The sequence below is a fragment of the Cibotium barometz genome, chromosome 39, assembly GCF_041138505.1.
Source record: "Cibotium barometz isolate CiBa-2024 chromosome 39, ASM4113850v1, whole genome shotgun sequence".
In the NCBI taxonomy this organism is placed as follows: Eukaryota; Viridiplantae; Streptophyta; class Polypodiopsida; order Cyatheales; family Cibotiaceae; genus Cibotium; species Cibotium barometz.
Genome location: NC_141084.1, coordinates 47986354 through 48005178, shown reverse-complemented (window position 1 = coordinate 48005178; position 18825 = coordinate 47986354). Strand labels below are relative to the sequence as shown.

The 18825-nt window shown below is 47.8% G+C and overlaps 1 protein-coding gene across 4 annotated transcripts in view; it reads right to left on the bottom strand.

Annotated features, from left to right (window-relative positions):
- LOC147616178 (uncharacterized) overlaps positions 1 to 18825 on the bottom strand; it is a 140945-nt gene that overhangs the window by 42364 nt on the left and 79756 nt on the right. For all 4 annotated transcript variants that reach the window (XM_086778819.1, XM_086778817.1, XM_086778818.1 and 1 more), the window contains one exon: positions 15551 to 15652. In XM_086778819.1, the coding sequence (XP_086634945.1) occupies positions 15551 to 15652 (102 nt within the window). The remainder of the gene's footprint in view (positions 1 to 15550; positions 15653 to 18825) is intronic.

Genomic DNA, 18825 nt, shown 5'->3' with positions numbered 1-18825 from the left:
GGAGGGGATTGCAACATGCTGGAGGATGCAGAGGACAGGATGGGGGGCAGCCAGGAGACCATTCATGGGCCGGAGCTCGCTGCCTGGGAGGAACTAGTGCTGCAGGTGAGAGGCAAGGATCCGTGGACTCTCCCGGAGTTTGGCAGGTTGCAAGGGAGTCTATCTTTTTCGCGCTCGGATAGACGAGCCACAGGAGTTAACCTTTCCCGCATCAACAGGTTCTACATTGATGAGTGGGCTTGTGATAGAGGTGGCACTGTGGGCATACTTGCAGGCTCCTCGTTTTCAGACCACTTTCCAGTGCTTCTCCCCAGATCGAGGACCCTACAAGAGGAGAGCGGGGCCAGAGCATCCGGATTCCAGATTGTCTCATAGAGGAGCCCGAGATTGCGATCAGAGTTGAGCAGGTCTGGCAGGAGCTGCAGTTCAGGAGAGGAACGGCAGCCAGCGATCTTGCCAGTGGCTTGCAGGAGATCAGTCGGATGCTCAGACAGGCTGCCTTGGACCGTCTGGAGGCCTTCAGTGAGCAGGAGAGGAGCCTACGGAGGAGTCTAGCGTCCCTCCAGAGACTCCAGGAGAGGGATCCTACGAGCCCTTGGATCTCAGAGCAGATGGAGTCAGCTCGCACTGAGATCAGATCCATCGAGGAGAGGAGGGTGGAGTTCCGATTCCATGCTCGGGCTTCTTTTTGGACACAGGCTGGAGACAGAGTGACTCGAGATTTCTTTGAGGCGACAGGGCCTCGCTTCAGACGAGAGGGTCTCAGGCGTCTTCGGCAGGCTGATGGCCAGGTTGTGGTGGATCCCCCCAGGGTTCGGGCGATAGCCACAGATTTTTACAGGGATCTTCTCTCTGCTGAGCCAGCAGATGACAGGGTGAGAGAGGCTCGGGAGGCAGTCTGGAGCTTCACGAGACCGGTTGTGCCGGCCCATTTGCAGCACTCCCTTCTCTCCCCCTTCTCGGATACGGAACTGGAGGAGGCTCTTCAGGCATTACCTCGGGGCAAATGCCCAGGAGAGGACGGTCTCTCAGTGGCTTTCTTCCAGAGGTATTGGGGCCTATTACATAGGGGCTTCAGATTGGCATTCCAGGAGATTATGGAGTCGGGAGTCATGCCGGACAGCATGGCAGAGGGGTTGATTCACTTGATCCCCAAAGAGGGAGGAGACAGACTGGAGATTAGACAGTGGAGACCGATCACCTTGCTAGGCACGGCCTACAAGGTCCTAGCTAAGGCGATCAACAGGCGGCTTCAGCCTCACCTTCCGGACATCATCCACTCCACGTAGACAGGCTTCATCCAGGATAGGAGCATTCTGGATAACATTTTCTCTTTCTGGGAGGCTACGGCTTTGGCTAGATTTCGGCAGGAGGATCTGGCAGTGCTCCTTCTCGACTTCGAGAAGGCATATGATCGGGTGGACTGGGCCTTCTTGGAAGGCACTATGGAGAGGATGGGCTTCCCCCCTCTCTGGATCCGTGGGGTCTCTGCACTCTACACATCGGCTCATAGCCAGGTACTGATACAGGGCGTGCAGCACGGAGAGAGGTTCCAGCTCTCGCGCTCGGTGCTGCAGGGGTGCCCCTTGGCGCCCTTTCTTTTTCTTTTTGTGGCGGAGGCCATAAGCACTTTTTTGACGGCACAGGATACAGGTTTGCGGGGCCTCCAGCTTCCCATCCGCACCTCGGAGGAGCTCCTAGACTCGGAGTTTGCGGATGACACTGCTGTCTATCTTCAGGGAGGTGAGGAGAACCTCCGCCGCTTCGCCTCAGCCATGGACAGGTTTTGCAAAGCTTCGGGTGCTTTGATCAACTGGCACAAGTCGTGTGGGTTGTGGGTCAGTTCTATGCCCCCCCCGACTTGGAGGCCAGTTGATGGTTTTCAGTGGCTGCCCCCCGGCACTACAGTGCGTTATTTGGGATGCTACGTGGGCATTGACATATCTCCGGAGCAGCAGATAGCCCCCCTTCTTCTGAGCATTCGGAAGAAGCTTCTGTATTGGAGTACCGCTCGTTTATCTCTGGCTGGCCGAGTAGTTGTGGCCAACCAAGTTCTGCTTGCTACCATGTGGTACATCACTTCTTGCTGGGCCTTCTCGCGGGCGTGCATTGGCCAGGTGCAGAGGCTCATCAGGAACTTTCTTTGGTCCGGTGGCGACGGGCGGCCCGCCAAGGCCAAGGTGGCATGGGCTGTGATCACTCAGCCGAGGGAGAGAGGCGGCATGGGCATTGTTGATCCTATTTGCCAAAGCCGAGCTTTGCTTGGCAAGTTGGTAGTTCGTGGCCTCCTGCCAGGCGCTGAGCCGTGGAAGGAGTTTCTTGTTTCCAGGATGCTCAGCCGCACTCCTTCTCTTAGCGGCCCCTGGACCCCCAGCATCAGGTGGATCTTTACAGAGCAGCGATCCAGAGGAGTAGGCCTTGGCTTTGAGGAGCGTTTTGCAGCTAGCCTTCTGAGGGCCTGGGCGCATCTGAGGCCGTCACTCTTCCAGACTCCCCCGGGCACCGATGAGGAGCGCCTGAGGCAGCCATTGATCTGGAACCCCTTGATTCGACTTCCCAGCGGCCATATGGTTGGATCGCGGCCTCACGTGTCGTGGGGCCCGTTGAGCTCCGGCCCAGCCCAGTCCCTAGACGACTGGATATGTTTTCAGCAGCTGCCTCTAGAGGCTCAGGAGAGGAGACTCAGTGGGATGAGGGGCAGAGAGTCGATGAGACAGGACATTGAGGCGGCCATCTCCCGGGAGTGGCGGACCCCAGTACAGGACCCTCCACCTCCACAGTGGATGGGTGTCTTTACTCGGCATGAGATCCTTCTAGCGGTTTGCGGCACAGCGGAGAGAGTCGCCCCACTCACTTTCGAGGTGGGAGAGGGTGGCCAGCTTCAGAGGACACGACTGGATTTGGATGGGCTCCAGGGTTGTATTCTTCAGAGGGTGCGGGTGGTCGGCTTTCATCAGAGACAGTGGCACGTAGACCCCTCACCGGCCTCAATAGGGGAGGACTGTTCTTGGAGATTATGGGCTTGGGACAGCAGGCCTCTTATTCGCCTTCAGTGGGATCCAGGTGAGTGGTTTTGGCGAGATCCCTACTCGGCCCCCACCAGCCCAGGCATCCCCTTTTTTCAGTACACAGCGAGGCTCGGGCGGCGGATTCAAAGGCACAGGGTAGCGAGCACCCCGGCGGCGGCCGAGCATTGGCGGCGACAGGGGCTCTCCCCTGCCTTTCTTAGGGACTTCTGGCAGCGCCTTTGGACCAGCTTCCGGCCCCGGAAGGTGACGCTTTTTCTCTGGCTCACAGCACATAGAGAACTGGCTGTGGGGGCTTGGCTAGCTTTTGGCAGACACCCAGCGTCCTGCCCTCGGTGCGGCCATGCACAGGAGTCGCAGCGGCACTGCTTATGGGATTGCCCACAGGCACAGCAGGTATGGCAGCGCGCTCTCAGGATGGTTTTGCAGGCTCACCAGGTGAGATGCTGGTGACGTGGGGTGCGGTGGCTTGGGCCACGAACAGCGGCCCGGCCCTTGGATATGAGGACGTCCCTGGCAGTGCGACCATCCAGGTCTCTGACAGGGCGATGGCGGTGGTTCCGACGCCAGACTTCTCTTTGGCAGCCCCTCAGGAGGGGGTCGGGCACAGATGGGAGATGATCAGCAGCATGACGGCTTGGCACATATGGAGAGCCCGATGCACGGAGGCCATTGACCGCCAGGCGACTCCACCGGCGGAGGTCATAGAGGCCCTCTGGGTGGACATCATTCACACCTTGAGAGGACACTGGGGGAAACTCCAGGGCGACTCGGACCGCATGAGAGGGCGCCGCAAGGCTTTCCTCCGCACGTGGTAGCCTGGCCCTTTCCTCACCACGAGGGGCGAGGATGTCACTTGGCACTATAGGCCTCCAGTTTGGCTTTTCTCACCTCCCACATGTACTACTAGGTAGCCCCCCCCAGAGAGCGGCCAGCCACACGGGAGTGGAGCTCAGGTGTTCACTGTGTTTTTATCCCTCCTTGCGAGGTGAGCTTTGTAGCCTTATGGCGTTTTCTCATTAACTAATAGAAGGATCGTTTTTCCGGGAAAAAAAAAATTGCAACCGAGCTGCCGGAAATCTGTGGCATAGCTGGTTGGGACACATGAGTGTCGAAGGAATGGAGCAATTGTCTCGTTTTGGTTACTTGCCTTCTCTAAAGTTCTCAAGTTTTCAGTTTTGTGAGCATTGTATATATGGCAGGCAACTCCAGTGCCCCCACAAGAAAGCTCTTGGACAGAAAGATGCTCAGTTAGAGCTTGTGCATACAGATGTATGTGAGATGCCTCAGCTTTCTTTGGGGGGGGCAAAATATTTTGTGTCTTTAATTGATGATGCCACACGCAAGGTGTGGGTTTATCCTCTTCGTTTGAAGAGTGATACATTCTCAGTGTTTGAGAAGTTTGTTGCTCATGTTGAGAATCAAACTGGCAAAACACTGAAGGCTTTGCGTTCCGACAATGGTGGAGAGTATATGTCCAAACAGTTTCAGGACTTTTGTGATGCTGAAGGCATCAAGAGGGAGCTCTCTACTCCTTATGATCCTCCACAAAACGGGACAGCAGAGAGGATGAACAGGACCATTCAGGAGAAGGTCCGTTCTATGTTGTCACATGCTGCGTTACCTCATGGTTTTTGTGCTGAAGCTGTTATGACAACCGTTCATCTTATAAACAGGTCACCCAATACGAGGCTTGGTGGGAAAGTGCCAGAGGAAGTATGGACAGGGAAGCCTCCGTCCGAAAAGCACTTGAGTGTTTGGTTGCGTTGCGTACGTGCACATATGCAGGGAAATACGCACCAAACTTGATCCTAAGTCTCACAAATGCATATTCCTAGGATATGGTGACAGAGGTGAAATGGGGTATAGACTTTGGGATCCAGTGAATAGAAAAATTACACGCAGCAATGATGTCATTTTTTGATGAAACATGCATGTATAAGGAGCCTACAAGGCAACAGGAGCCTTGCAGAGTCATCTTTGATGATGATGGACATCATGGACAACAACCAAGGGCTGTAAATCAGCCATTACAGCAACAAAACCAGCCCTTAAATGGTGCTGAAAATGGTCCAAATGGACAGCCAGAGATGGCAGAAGATATCCCTATGGATATCCCACAGTTAGAGGAGATACCGGGCATGATCTTTCAACCTTATGGCATGGAACAGGAGCCACCAATAGGTGATATGCAGGCTGGACAGCAACCTGCAAATGATGATCATTGGGTACGGAGGTCCACAAGACCCTCCAGACCCCCTGACAGGTTTGTTCCAGGGGTTGACTACTTGATGCTCACTGACTGTGGGGAGCCCTCTTGTTATAAGGAGGCTTTACAGAGGGCAGACAAGGCTCTTTGGGAGCGTGCTATGAAGTTAGAGATGGATTCTCTGCACAAAATGTCTACAGGCAAGAAGGTTTTGCCATGCAAGTGGGTTTACAGGCTCAAAGTTGCACCTGATGCAAAGCCAAGATACAAAGCCAGGTTAGTGGCTAAGGGCTTCAAGCAGGAATATGGAGTGGACTTTGATGAGATCTTCTCTCCAGTGGTCACAATGACCACACTTAGAGCTGTATTAGCTTTGGTTGCTCATGATGATCTGGATTTGATTTAGATGGATGTGAATGGAAAGGAGAAGCTTGTATGCAAGCTGGAAAAAGAGTCTTTATGGGCTCAAACAGGCACCAAGGGAATGGTATCATAAATTTGATACATTCATGAAATCCCAGGATTTCAGGAGTGACATAGATCACTGCTTATACACCAAGAAAGCTTTGGATGGCAGTCTATTGATCCTCATCTTGTACGTTGATGATATGTTGATTGCCGGGAAATCTCGTAAAGAGATGGATACCTTGAAGAAGAGGCAGCATCAGACCTTTGATATGAAGGATTTGGGTGATGCAAATCACATTTTGGGTATGCGGATACTTCGGGACAGAAATCAGCATGTGTTGTATTTGTCTCAGAAGGAATACATTGGCAAAGTTTTGCAGAGGTTCAATATGGAGGGGGGAAGAAGACTAGTACTCCTTTGCCTCCATATGTGAAACTCAGTGCTATGGACAGCCCACAGTCGGACAGTGACAGGGCTGATATGGCCAAGATTCCGTATGCTTCAGCTTGTGGCAGTCTCACGTATGCCATGGTTGCTACCAGGCCGGACATTGCATTTGTAGTGGGAGTGGTTATTAGATACATGGCCAACCCTGGCAAGAAGCATTGGGAAGCAGTGAAAGGTGTCATGAGATACCTGAAGGGCACACAGGATATGTGCATCTGCTTAGGCAAACAGGATGCATTAGTGCATGGTTACACAGATTCGGATTATGCCGGTCATCCAGATAACCGGAAGTCTACTACCGGTTATGTGTTTACATTCACAGGAGGTGCTGTGTCATGGATATCCAGGATGCAGAAGTGCATTGCCTTATCTACTCCAGAGGCCGAGTATATTGCAGCCACAGAGGCTTGCAAGGAGGCATTATGGCTATCTCGGTTAGTGGTTGATTTGGGTTATGCAGGGGATATTCCATTGTTGCATTGTGACAGTCAAAGTGCCATCCAGTTGGCAAAGAACCCTGTCTTTCATGCAAAGACGAAGCATGTGGATGTGAAGTATCACTTCATCAGAGAGGTGATAGAGGACAAGCTGATTCAGCTTGTTAAGATTCATACGGATGACAACCCGGCTGATCTGTTGACAAAGAGTTTGCCTCCAGAGCGGTTTGCTCATTGCAGACACTTGATGGGCATTGGATGAGGCCAGTTTCAGCCTTGATATGGCCTTGTATATTATCATGTATATGCTGATTTTTTTCTTTTCCTTCACTTAAGGGCACATTGCCTTTAAGTGGGAGGTTGTTGGGGTAAAGGCATTATGCCCACCCTTATAGTGTGTACAAGCCCATAAGTTTTATAGTACATAGTACACTTAGTACATTAAAAGTACTAAGTGCACTATGTGCACTAGAGCAAATATACATGTGTGATAGGGGAGTCACACACTCATACTTTGTGAGTTGACTTATCCCCACATGTCTCTCTCTCTCTCTCTCTCTCTCTCTCTCTCTCTCTCCCTTCTTCTCTGTGTGTGTCTCCCACATGAAACCCTAACTGTTTCAGCTAAGCTTCTTTAGCTCCTTCACTTGTGAGGCTAAGTATAGGGCAGTCTTTACAGCTACAGTAGATTGTGTATGGTTGAGGAGACTATTGGCTGATCTTCGTGAGTGTCAGCAAACACCCACCACCATTCTCACTGATAGCCAGAGTGCTATGGCCGTGGCACGAAATCCAGTATTTCATGCACGTACCAAGCACATAGAGATTCATTATCACTATGTCAGAGAGAGGCTACATGCAGGGGAGATCAGTTTATCTTACTGCCCTACACAGGATAATGCTGCAGATCTATTCACAAAGGCTTTACCTCGAGAAAAGTTTGAAGCTTTCCGCAAAGCTTTGGGCTTACTCTCGTGCAAAGAGTGATCTGCTACCTTGTACAGGTTCACACTTCCACTACAGGGGGGATTTGTAGGCATATGCTCACTTATGGTAGTGCTATGTGTGAACAGGGCTTAACCAAGGGCACTTTTTCCCATGTGGTTTTTCCCCTTGGACATCAAGTATGAAAGGACACTCTAACATATAATATTTTGTACTTCTATATTATATGGATGTGGCACACATGCAAGAGTGGACTTGCATTTTGTGGATACCACACTTTTGGCTCTCTCTCTCTCTCTCATTTCTGTGTGTGAGCTTCTCTACCCTGCACCTAATCCTAATGTGCAGGTTTGTGTGTGTGAGTGTGTGAGTCCAACACCCAACAAGCATGCACTTGTCGTGGAGATAACTCACGACTTCCTCAAAAGGAGGGAGAGGATCACGGAAATAAATATTATCCCTAAAAGAATCAAAGGAAGCAAGCAACTTACCATGACGTTTATGGATGGGATTGTTGATGGTGCTCCCGTACTCCTCAAGATGCAGCTTGATACGGGAAAACTCTCCAATATTCTCAATCAAGTTATCTGACTCAGTGATGGTAAGCTTCTCCAGATCTAACTCCAATTTGGCAATCTTCACTGTCGAAACTCTCCCATACCTCCTTTGGATCTCTGTCCACATCTAATAAGCATTACTCCAAGAGGAGACAAATTGTGCCCGTATGGATGGAGTCATGCAATGGATGATGATAAGACGAGCCCGAGCATCCAATATGCTTCTCAAAGCAGGATCCACTAAGTGAGGTGTGGAGATAGCCATCCATACACCGGCTCCTTCCAGCAACAACTGAGTGTAGAAAGACCAAGTATGATAGTTGGTTGTGGTAAGCTTCATGGAGTCACTAACTTGGAGAGGATTGTAGGATGGTATGTGGGTAGGGGTGGGAGCAAGACCTGGTTGAGAGAAACTCAGAGAGGACAGACTGGGAATAGAAACCACCTGTGGACCGACGGGAGCAGGGGATCCAAGTTGTGATGGTGCTGGAGAGTCAACAGGAGGAGCAGCAGTAGAGAAATCTCATGAAGCCATATCCTCTAACAAGAAAACTTCTCTGAAGAAAAAAAGGGGCTGAAAAAAATCAGCAAGTCCTCTTAGGTTGTGCACAGCAAGCAGAAAGGGAGGGAGGGTGGGAGAAGAAGATATCTCCAAGATGTAGTTCCCTGTCCTCAGCACCTACAAGAGGGCTTCAGCAATCAGAAAAATCAGCAATCTTTGCTGAAAATTGGGCAAAAGTTATATTGGCTGCCCTTCCCTTCAAATCACCCATCAGGGTGTATTCTTCCTGACCTTGAAGTTTTATAGCAAATCTGAAGTTTTATAGCATCTTCTTGGCTTCCTTTTCTTCTTCTCTGGTTGAGGGCTTATGTCAAATTAGACATGTTTTCCTTTCTTAGAAGACGGTTCAGCTTCCGCCATTGTACTTCTTGTCCTCTTGGCCACGGGCATGATCTCTGGGATGGTCTCCACTCCTATCAAGCTAAGAGCCGGTCCCTTTCCTTTATCTTCCCATTAAACTCCACTGGTAGAGGGCTGATTTGGATCTTTTACCTCATTGACAATACTGTGATCTCCTGATCTATCATTAGTTCTTTGCATCACGGGATACATTCCACCACCTTTCACAAGTCAGCGTTTTTCTGATACCATGAAAGAAAGTGAAGCAAATATAAAACACAGATGTAGGCCCAGGTACAAGTCCTGTAAATGCTTTCTTCTGCTCACAGGTCAGCGTTTTTCTCTAATACCATGAAAGAAAGTGAAGTAAATATAAAACACATATGTAGGCCCAGGTACAAGACCTGTAAATGCTGGAAACTAATGTTTATTGCTGAAATCTGAGCACGAGGGAAGCCTGAAGGTGCTGTACAATGGTGAGAAGCAGTAGCAGCTGCTTATGAGCTCAACTGAATGCTGAAAAATGAGATGAATTGAGGGAAAGGGAGCCAGCCCTTTTATACTCCCTCAGGATGCTGGTCGGCCAGCTGTAGCAGGCCGACAGCATGGCAGTAGCATAAAATGCTACATAAAATGCCTAAAAATACCCAAAAAATGGTAGAAAAATGCTGAATAATCTCTGCTAAGATATGCCAATGCAGGGCCTCATAAATGGCCAATACAAGCATGAAAAAGGTGATGTAGACCCTCTGGAGATGATATAATCCAACAAAAACCCTAGCTGTACCTACAAGTATAGGCTGAAACCCTAACTGTACCTACAAGTACATGAGAGTAATGCACGTATAACACATGCTTCTCATGGGGATGATGGACACATGCTAGCCGCAAGACATTGCCTCTAGAATGAGCAAGGGAAAAGCCTCGCCATGGGCTGAAAATGGAGCATAATGGTGGGACAGCCAAGGATACACATGTTTCACATGCTACTCGTGCCACCAAGTATGCTCATAGTGAAAGAACATCATGCAGGCATGGAAATGTGAATGCAAATCAAGGAAGGCCACCCTTGTATGGGCCAGGACACATGCCTCCGTGCCACATGTTTCGCATCATGGTTATGCGCATGCACCCAATGCTGTCCCGTTGGACGAGGGTAAGAGAAAGCTTGATGAAGAGAATCACCATGTAAAGAGTCTCAAGGAATTCAAGGCACGTCACAAGTCTATTAAGTTTGAAGCCTATCATGGAGAGTTCGATGCAAGCAACTCAATGGCTTTCATTACCCAATATATTGCTTTTAGTGACAAGGAGTTTACAGAGTAATCAAAGATTTGCCATGTTAGCATGTTTCTAATGGGCTCGGCTGCTCGTTGGTGGATCACAACGAAAATCTCTAGTAGCCCCATCCTCACGTGGGAGGACTTCAAAGTTCAAAAAAGAAAAGTTTTATGCCCCGTTTCTACTTCCCAATGTTGTGGAGAACATTATGAGCAAATGGGATAAAATTGAGCAGAAGGAGAATGAATCTGTGAAAACTTATGTCAATACATTTTTGAAGACCTTATAGGTTTTACCTTTCTTGTTCAGAGAGTTTAAATCGGGGTTACAACCGAGCTACAAATCTGGTTTGGATACGCATCATGATGCTACTTTGCAGGACTATATCGTAGCCACTCTTGCCACTGAGCAACTAGAGCATAAGTTACAGCATTCTGGCAAGGGAAAACATGCATTTAAGGGCAAAGTAAGGGCTGGTCCAAACCTGCAAAAAGGTGGACAGCACTTGAAAGGCAATGGGAAAGATGTGTACCACAAAGGATAACCCCCATAAAAAGACAAAATTTGGTTTAACCCAGAGCAAAGAGAGCAATATGCAAAGGAGGGTAAATGTTTATGTTGTGGCAGCTAGGATCACATGTTTAGGGAATACCCGCAACATAAGAAGAAGGAAAATGAGAAGCAACTGAAGGTAAATGTGCATGACATTCAAGAGAATACAAATTATGATCACAAAGAGAGAATGGTATCTAAATCATGGGGACAACTCAAAGATCAACTTGCTCTCATTATGTTTGATGATTGTGCCACACATAATTTCATTTCTATGGAAATGCCAGCCACTTTGGGTATTGAAGTAGAGGACATGGGACCCCAAATAGAAGCGGAGGCTGCATTTGTGGTAAAGAACTACAGGTAATCCCTCCCATTGGGAAAGTTGCGCATACATATCCAGGGTTACCTTGATCATGAGAACTTTTTGGTTGCACCACTCAATGGATGTGATGTATTGCTTGGGAAACCATGGCATCACTGCATAGAGCCATGTAAGGACGATAGAACCAATAGGATTACTTTTATGCATAAAGACCACATGCATGTTATAGATTCTGGCCATGAGGGAGACTCCATCCCAATTGTATCTCATATCCAGATTAATAAAGCAATGAAGAACAATGTTTCCGCGTACTTAGTCTTTGTTCGTGATAAGGTTGAATGTAATGATGTATGTGTGGATACTCTCACAAGTGAAAGGCTGAAATTTTTAAATGCACACAAGCATTGCTTTGCGGATGCATTACCAAGAGAGCTAGATCCTCAGAGACCCAAGAATCATCGCATTGATTTGGTGTTGGGTAGCTCCCCACCAAATAGACCCGCATATAGGATAGGTGGAGCACAGCAAGAGAAGATTATGAAACAGGTGACGGAGCTTTTGGACCGAGTGTCGGTTCAACCAAGCTCTTTGCCATATTGCTCATCAGTCTTGCTAGTGCAAATGAAGGATAGTTCCTTTCTTATCTGTGTGGAATAACGGGCTTTAAATAAGCTTACTATCAAGAATTGGTATCCAATCCTACGCATAGATGACATCCTCGATAAACTTGATGGGTCTGCATGTTTCAGCCACATTGACCTCAAGAGTGGGTATCACCAGGTGCATGTGGCACCATAGGATGTAAACAAAACGACATTCAAGACACACAGGAGTTTTTGGTTATGCCATTTGGTCTCACAGATGCCCCAGCCACGTTTAATAGAATGATGGATCGCATTTACCATGAGCATTAGAAATTCACATGTGTGTTTTTCGATGATATCTTGGTATTTTCCAAGAATAAGCAGAAACATTGCCAGCATTTGGCCATTGTGTTTAAAAAGCTTCATAACCACAAGCTCTTCATTAATGCAAAAAAGAGTGAGTTTTCCCTTTCCAAGATTCACTATTTGGGACATATTGTATCAAAGGATCACATCATGATGGATCCTGCAAAGATTGAAGCCATTGGAGATTGGCCTGGGCTATCTTCCGTACATGAAGTACGAAGCTTTTTTGGTTTATGCTCATATTACAGGCATTTTATCAGGCACTTTGCTTGCATTGCTCTACCATTGCATGAGCTCACTAAGAAGAAGGCGGTCTTCAAATGGAAAGCTCATGAGAAAGAGGCTTTCATTCACCTCAAGGATGCGATTATGAGCGGGCCTATGTTAGTTATTCCACACTGGTAGAAACCCCTCTGTGTGGAGTGTGCTACATCCGGAAGTTGCATTGGGGTTGTCCTAATTCAAGGACATGCCATAGCTTATGAAAGTCGTCGTTTGCATGATGCAGAGCTTTCTTTGAGCATTTATGAGAGGAAGTTGTTGGTTATGATTCATGCCTTGACTATTTGGAAACACCGCCTTCTTGGGGCTGATTTTATGGTCAAGACAGATCATCAACAACTGAGGTACTTCGACGTAAACAAAGCTTTTGGAAAAGCATATGAGGATGAAAAACTTCTTGTCCATGTTTCGTTTTCAGATTATGCGCACTCCAGGAAAGAAGAATGTGGTGGCAGATGCATTGTCCAGAAAGCCGTATGTGGCTGCAGTGTCAATTGCCTCAAATGGGAACTCGTCTGCCATGCGTGAATTGTACCATACGGATCCTAATTTTGGGCATATATGGACTGATTTAGTGGCTAGACATGCACATGCCTCTTATGTAATGAAAGAGGGGTATCTCATGAAGAATAACTGCCTATGTGTTGTCAAACATGAGGCAGAAGGTCATTGATAAGTGCCCTTCATTAAAGGTCGGCACTGCCACATGTCAAATGGGGGTTGGACGCCTTCCACCCCCCTTCACCAACTTATCCCAAGAGTGCTTCTCTCCCTCTCTCTCTCATTGGAAAAGAAGCATATCATTGTTGGGCTATCATTCTGCAAGTCGACTCTCTCTCTCTCACAGGATTCTCCCCTTAGCTACTGTACCTATTGTGTACCTGTTGTACCTGTGTACCTACTGTATCCACCTACTGTACCTACTGTGTACTTGTTGTACCTGTGTACCTACTGTATCCGCCTACTGTACCTGCTGTAGCCGCCTATTGTACCTGATGTTCCTGCTGAGTACTTGTTGTACCTCATGTGTACCTGTTGTACTTGCTGTGTACCTGCTGTAGCTGCCTGACTGTGTACCTGCTGAAAACCCAACTGTGCCTGCAAGTACAGGCTGAAACCCTAACTGTGCCTACAAGTACAGGCTAAAACCCTGACTGTACCTGCAAGTACCTGCTGAATATCATCCTACATCTACAGAACCCGATGTACGTGTTGTGAACCGGCGCCATGTGTACCTGTTTGAGTACCTGCTATTGACACTGCGTACCAGTACCTGCTCGTGTACTTGTAACTGTTCGTGTGCAAGTACCTGTCTGAGTACTCACACCAAGGAGGCTTGAGCCACGGTCTCTAAAAGGGTGTGAGCCAAGCTCCAATACGGGAATGCTTGTTTGTGCATGGTCTCAGAACGACAATTTTCGCGTTCACTCCCCTCCACGTGTATGAGATTGTCGCCAGGCTGTTTTGACTCAGTCCACTAGTCCGGCATCAACAGTCTACTCCAACATACTTTTGTTTGGCAACTTATCTTCATACTTGCATTACATTTGATTGTCTGGCAGCAGGTGAGCCCTTGGAGCTTTGTACAAGTTAAAATACTCCAATAATATACTCCAGTATTGGGGGGGGGGGGGGGGGGGGGGGGGGGCATTCGCGGCCCTAGTAGTGGTGTCATTGTGCAGTTCTACTTTCAGCTTTGTTATTTACTTTGATGCATCCTCCAAGTGTGAAAAAGGCTAGCAGAAAACCTGTTCTCAGAAGAGTTGTACTCCTGCAGGGGAGCCTCAGAGAAGATCCATTAGATGCTGGGGGTCCAGGGAAGGAACCCTCCAGGAGATGCGGCTGATGAGAAAATCCTTCCAAGGCTATGCTCCTAGCTGAAGACTGTGCACTATTAATTTGCCCAGAGGGACTCTGCTCAGGACTGCCTGGTTAATCAAGTCAAGGCTGAATAAGCACACCAGGCTACCATGGCCCACGCATGTCAACCATCTCCTCCCGACCAAAAAAAGATCTGGAACAGCCTCTGTACCTGTCCAATACAAGAGCGATGGAAGGCCTGGCAAGAAGTGATGTACCACATGGTGGCTAATCGTTTTGCAATATTCCGCTCAGTTTGCCAGGGATGCCCACTAGCACCCCGGTCCCCCACATACTACTCTCTATGCTGCTCATGTTCATACCAAGACTCTAACCAGTTTATGCCACAACTCTAATGCAGATGCTCCATGTCAACACTCAGCAATTTGGGAAATTATTTGAGTTTGACAGATTGGTAAATTTGCAGGGCTAACTGCTCAAAGGCCATATAGTCACTATCTATAACTCAGGCTGAACCCACTCACACATTATCTGGTACCTGAAGCACGATTCAGGATGACTGACAGATGCAACACACTGATTTCAAGAGAATCAGATCCCTGGGGAGAAACCTTTTCTATCATCTTCCTCACTAGACACACAGCGATTGCATCTATGAGAAGTCCTTTAAGTTTGGATGACTTCTTACTCTTCCATGTTTTTTTAATACTTGAAGAAGATATATGATTTGCAGCTATGAAAGATAATAATAAAGCCAAAAATAACATTAGTTTTTGATTGGTGAGCGAGGAAAAATGTTTCTTTCCATGCTTGTAAACACCCAGTGAGCTTGTCAAGGATTAATAGCTCACTTATTTAACTATAGACCAATGTTGAGGCAAAAACGTAGCAGCATATGTGCTAGCTAGTGGCATGGCTCTCTCGATACAAGCATTCAAGCACGGCTTAAACACTTCAAGTAAACATAACTCGCTCACTATAAACAAATGAATGTGGCTTGTTCAGCACATACCAATCCATAGCTAAGGACCAAAGACTTCAACAACTCCTTGTGTATACAAATGCTATTCATTTTAGAAAAACTGAGGTGATGTTGTATCACACCCTTGGTCACAATATTCTTTCAAGATCCAAACGCCCAAATTGACCCCCTAATCAAAGCTTGAATTTGACCTGATAACAGACTCAAGTCTAGCCCAATGCATTGCCCTAGCTTAGATGCACACAATATAGCAAGTGACCATTTTTTTGGTAAACATAGAGGCATTTCCATGAGCCATCCTTGTTGAGTCAGCACTTTTAAACTATGTTAAGTAAAATTCATGATGCCCTTTGAAATTATGTATCCCATGAAAACAGTCTAATACAGGGAAGAGACAATGCAACGATTGGAGTGTCAAGATCATACCAGTCGTGGGTAGGCTGAACTTCCACACGTTGTCGACGAGCATTGCAAGCTATGACCTCCTTCTTTGAATTCCATCTTCTCACCACAACAGCCACAAAACCTCTGAATCCAGTGACAAAATAAAATTTGTTTCTTATTTGAACTAGAGTAAAATTTGCACTTTCGTGAGAATAGAAAAAATTGAGCACATGATAAAGAATAAACTACAAATCTTTGTCGTTATGGCAAATGTGAAAAAGTATACCACACGAGTGAAGAAGGAGAAGAAGAAGATATATTAACATCTTGCAAAAGACCCAATGGGCCTATGAGACAAAAGGTGTACAATGTGTCCATGGAATCTCATCATGGGGAAAAAAGACAACATAACCAGAAATAAAACTAACACTAATCCTTAGGTAAAATGTAGATATGTATCGATCATCATCGTCATCCTCATCATGGAAGATCACCATCCTCATCATCATGGATACAAAATGGGTGTAGAGGATACAGGGGTGTGTGGAGAGGGAGCTATCCATCGATGTGTGGTAGGGGTCCATAGAGGATGTCCAACATCGGCAAGGGGGTGAGGAGGGCCCTAGATATGCACGGCCGAGGAGAAGCTGGGATGAGGAAGCAACTACTCATGCTTGGTGGCATGCGAGGATCTCATCAATCTGGGGCTGGTGAGCCTAGGGTGCTCGAGGTCGAGGAGGGTGAGACGGTCTAGCTCTCCGAAGTGCGGTGGCATGAGGCAAGGTAACTCCAGTCGAGGGGTGACATGGTGGGCCCCTCGTCGGTACTGTGGTGGCCTCAGCTGTCTAAGTGCCCTCCTCCTGTGGTCACAAAAAACTCGTGATACTAGAGGAGGGCCCCTAGATCTGCAGGGCTGAGGAGAAGCTGGGATGAGGTAGCAGCTACTAATGCTCAGTGGCGCACGAGGATCTCATCAATCTAGGGCTGGTGAGCCTGGGTACTCGAGGTCTGGGAGGGCGAGACAGTCTAGCTCTCCGAAGTGCAGTGGCATGAGGCAAGGTAACTCCAGTTGGTGGGCCCCTCGTACTGTGGTGGCCTCATCCATCTGACTATCCTCCTCCTGTGGGCGGAAAAAACTGGTAATGCTAAACTGAGATGCATGCCAGGGTCGAGGATCTCTCAATAGTATCTCTCTGGGTTGTCGAATCTCCAACAGGAAGAGTCCAAGACAACGATGATCTCGATACTCCATAACCTAAGATAATGGCCCAAACCCCTCTTTGAAAAGGCAGTGCAATCTCCCCATGATCTCATAATACACCAGGCACTGACAAATATAACGCTCCTTAGACTCTACTCCCCGTGGCACAAACTACAAAGTCACTCTCTCTAGGAATCCCTGCTGCTCTGCCAACCTCAATCTCGAGCCTATGGTATGAGACCCTGATGTGACCAAGTGTTATCCTTATGGCATGTGCCATGAAAACATCCAGGTACCCTGGCCTCTATATGAATCGATCCTCTATAAGCCTCAGAAAATTGTCATTGTAGTACTGCATCTTGGGTGGTAGGGGCTCTCCTAGGGTAATACATGTATCTTCAATATGTAGCTATAGCAAGTCATATCGAATTACCCGGTTTCCATCCACATGTGTGAGCCTCGTGTAGGAGTCGTCTCGGTCATACTGAAATGGGGGTAGGTGCAGTCCGTGTGTGGTGAACCATGTGAGTACAGAAGAATACCATGATGGATGCACACCTCTCTCTGCTATTGCCCAAGAAGACCGTAGTGTCAGGTATGGTAACCGTGACGAATCCATCACCGGTATCCTCTGTATGTACGTGATAGTCTGGAATAAGGCCTCTACCACCATAGCTGTTGTAGCAAACTTTGGTCACATGATATGGTGAAGGATAGATGGTTTGTTGCCTATCAATCTGGATAGCATCAAAATCTAAGGACGCTCTATGCACTGCCAATCTGTCGTTGATAAGCTAGGTGCCGAGAATGACGATGCATACATCATCGCTGGAGTGACTAGTGTGCAAAAAGCCATCCCTTTGTCCTGGGTTCCTGGAAGTGTGTCTGGTGGCACTGTCTCTCTAGGATGGCAAGTGCAGCATTACCCTTAGTCAAATTGTCCTCTAATGCCTGCCTCATAGAGAAGCGTCTGTCAGAGCTCGTGAAAGTGACCCCCAAATAGACATATGAGTTTATTGCCTCCACCCAGCTGCCAATGTAGGTGATCTCTATATGTCTCCTCACACTAGGGGAAGTATACAAGACCATGACCTTGGTCTTCCCAAGGTTAACTGACAGGCCCCTCTCCAAACAAAAGTCCTGTAGGACATCCATGTGCTTCTGTAGTCCCTCTTGTGAGTCTGCAATAAGCACTATATCATCAGCATATAAGAGAATAGACACAAGTTTGCCTGCTCTAGGAATGCCCCTCCACCTCCTGCTCTGACAAAAAAGTCTAAGATCTCATCAATGTATAGCCCGAAGAGGCTGGCAGATAGCGGGCAGCCCTGTTTCACCTCAATAGTACTAGTTATCTCCTCTGAGAGTCCTCCAAGGCATCTCACCCTCCCGAAGAGGCTGGCAGATAGCGGGCAGCCCTGTTTCACCTCAATAGTACTAGTTATCTCCTCTGAGAGTCCTCCAAGGCATCTCACCCTCCCAACCACCAATTCATATAAAGCAATTATGCATCAAATCATGTTTGGAACCCCAAGGATCTGTAGGCGCTATAGTAGGCGATCACATGGCACCGTATCAAAGGCTTTGAGGAAATCCACAAAGCAATAGTAGAGGCGTCGGCTATTAGCCTTAGCTTGCTCAATGAGGCTCCTGAGTGTAAAGATGTGATCCAGGGTGGAGAAGGTCTGCCTAAACCTAACTTGGCCTTGTGCTATATGTCCCTCTCTATTTCATGCAGGATGAAATCAGAAAAGAATTGCAAGAGGAAGTGCATGCAATGATTGCAGAGAAAGACAGTATGATCTTGGAATAAAGGGCAGAGCTGAATGCATGCAAGGAAAAGTTAGACCATCAAAATGAGGGACAAGGCATGGCTGCAGCACCTCAAATGCAGGAGGAAATAAAAGAACTAAAAATACAGGTGGAGAAGGAGATAAAAATCTTCGCCGAGGTTGCACAGCGCACCAAGGCGGAGGTGGAAGAAAATGCTAAGTGGATTGATGTGGTAAAAAAGCACAAGGGAATTCCTGACAATAAAGTGGAGGTGATGAATGCAACCCTCGAAGAAGCGGCTAAACGGCGAGCCAGAGCCCTACATGTACGGGTTATAGGGTGG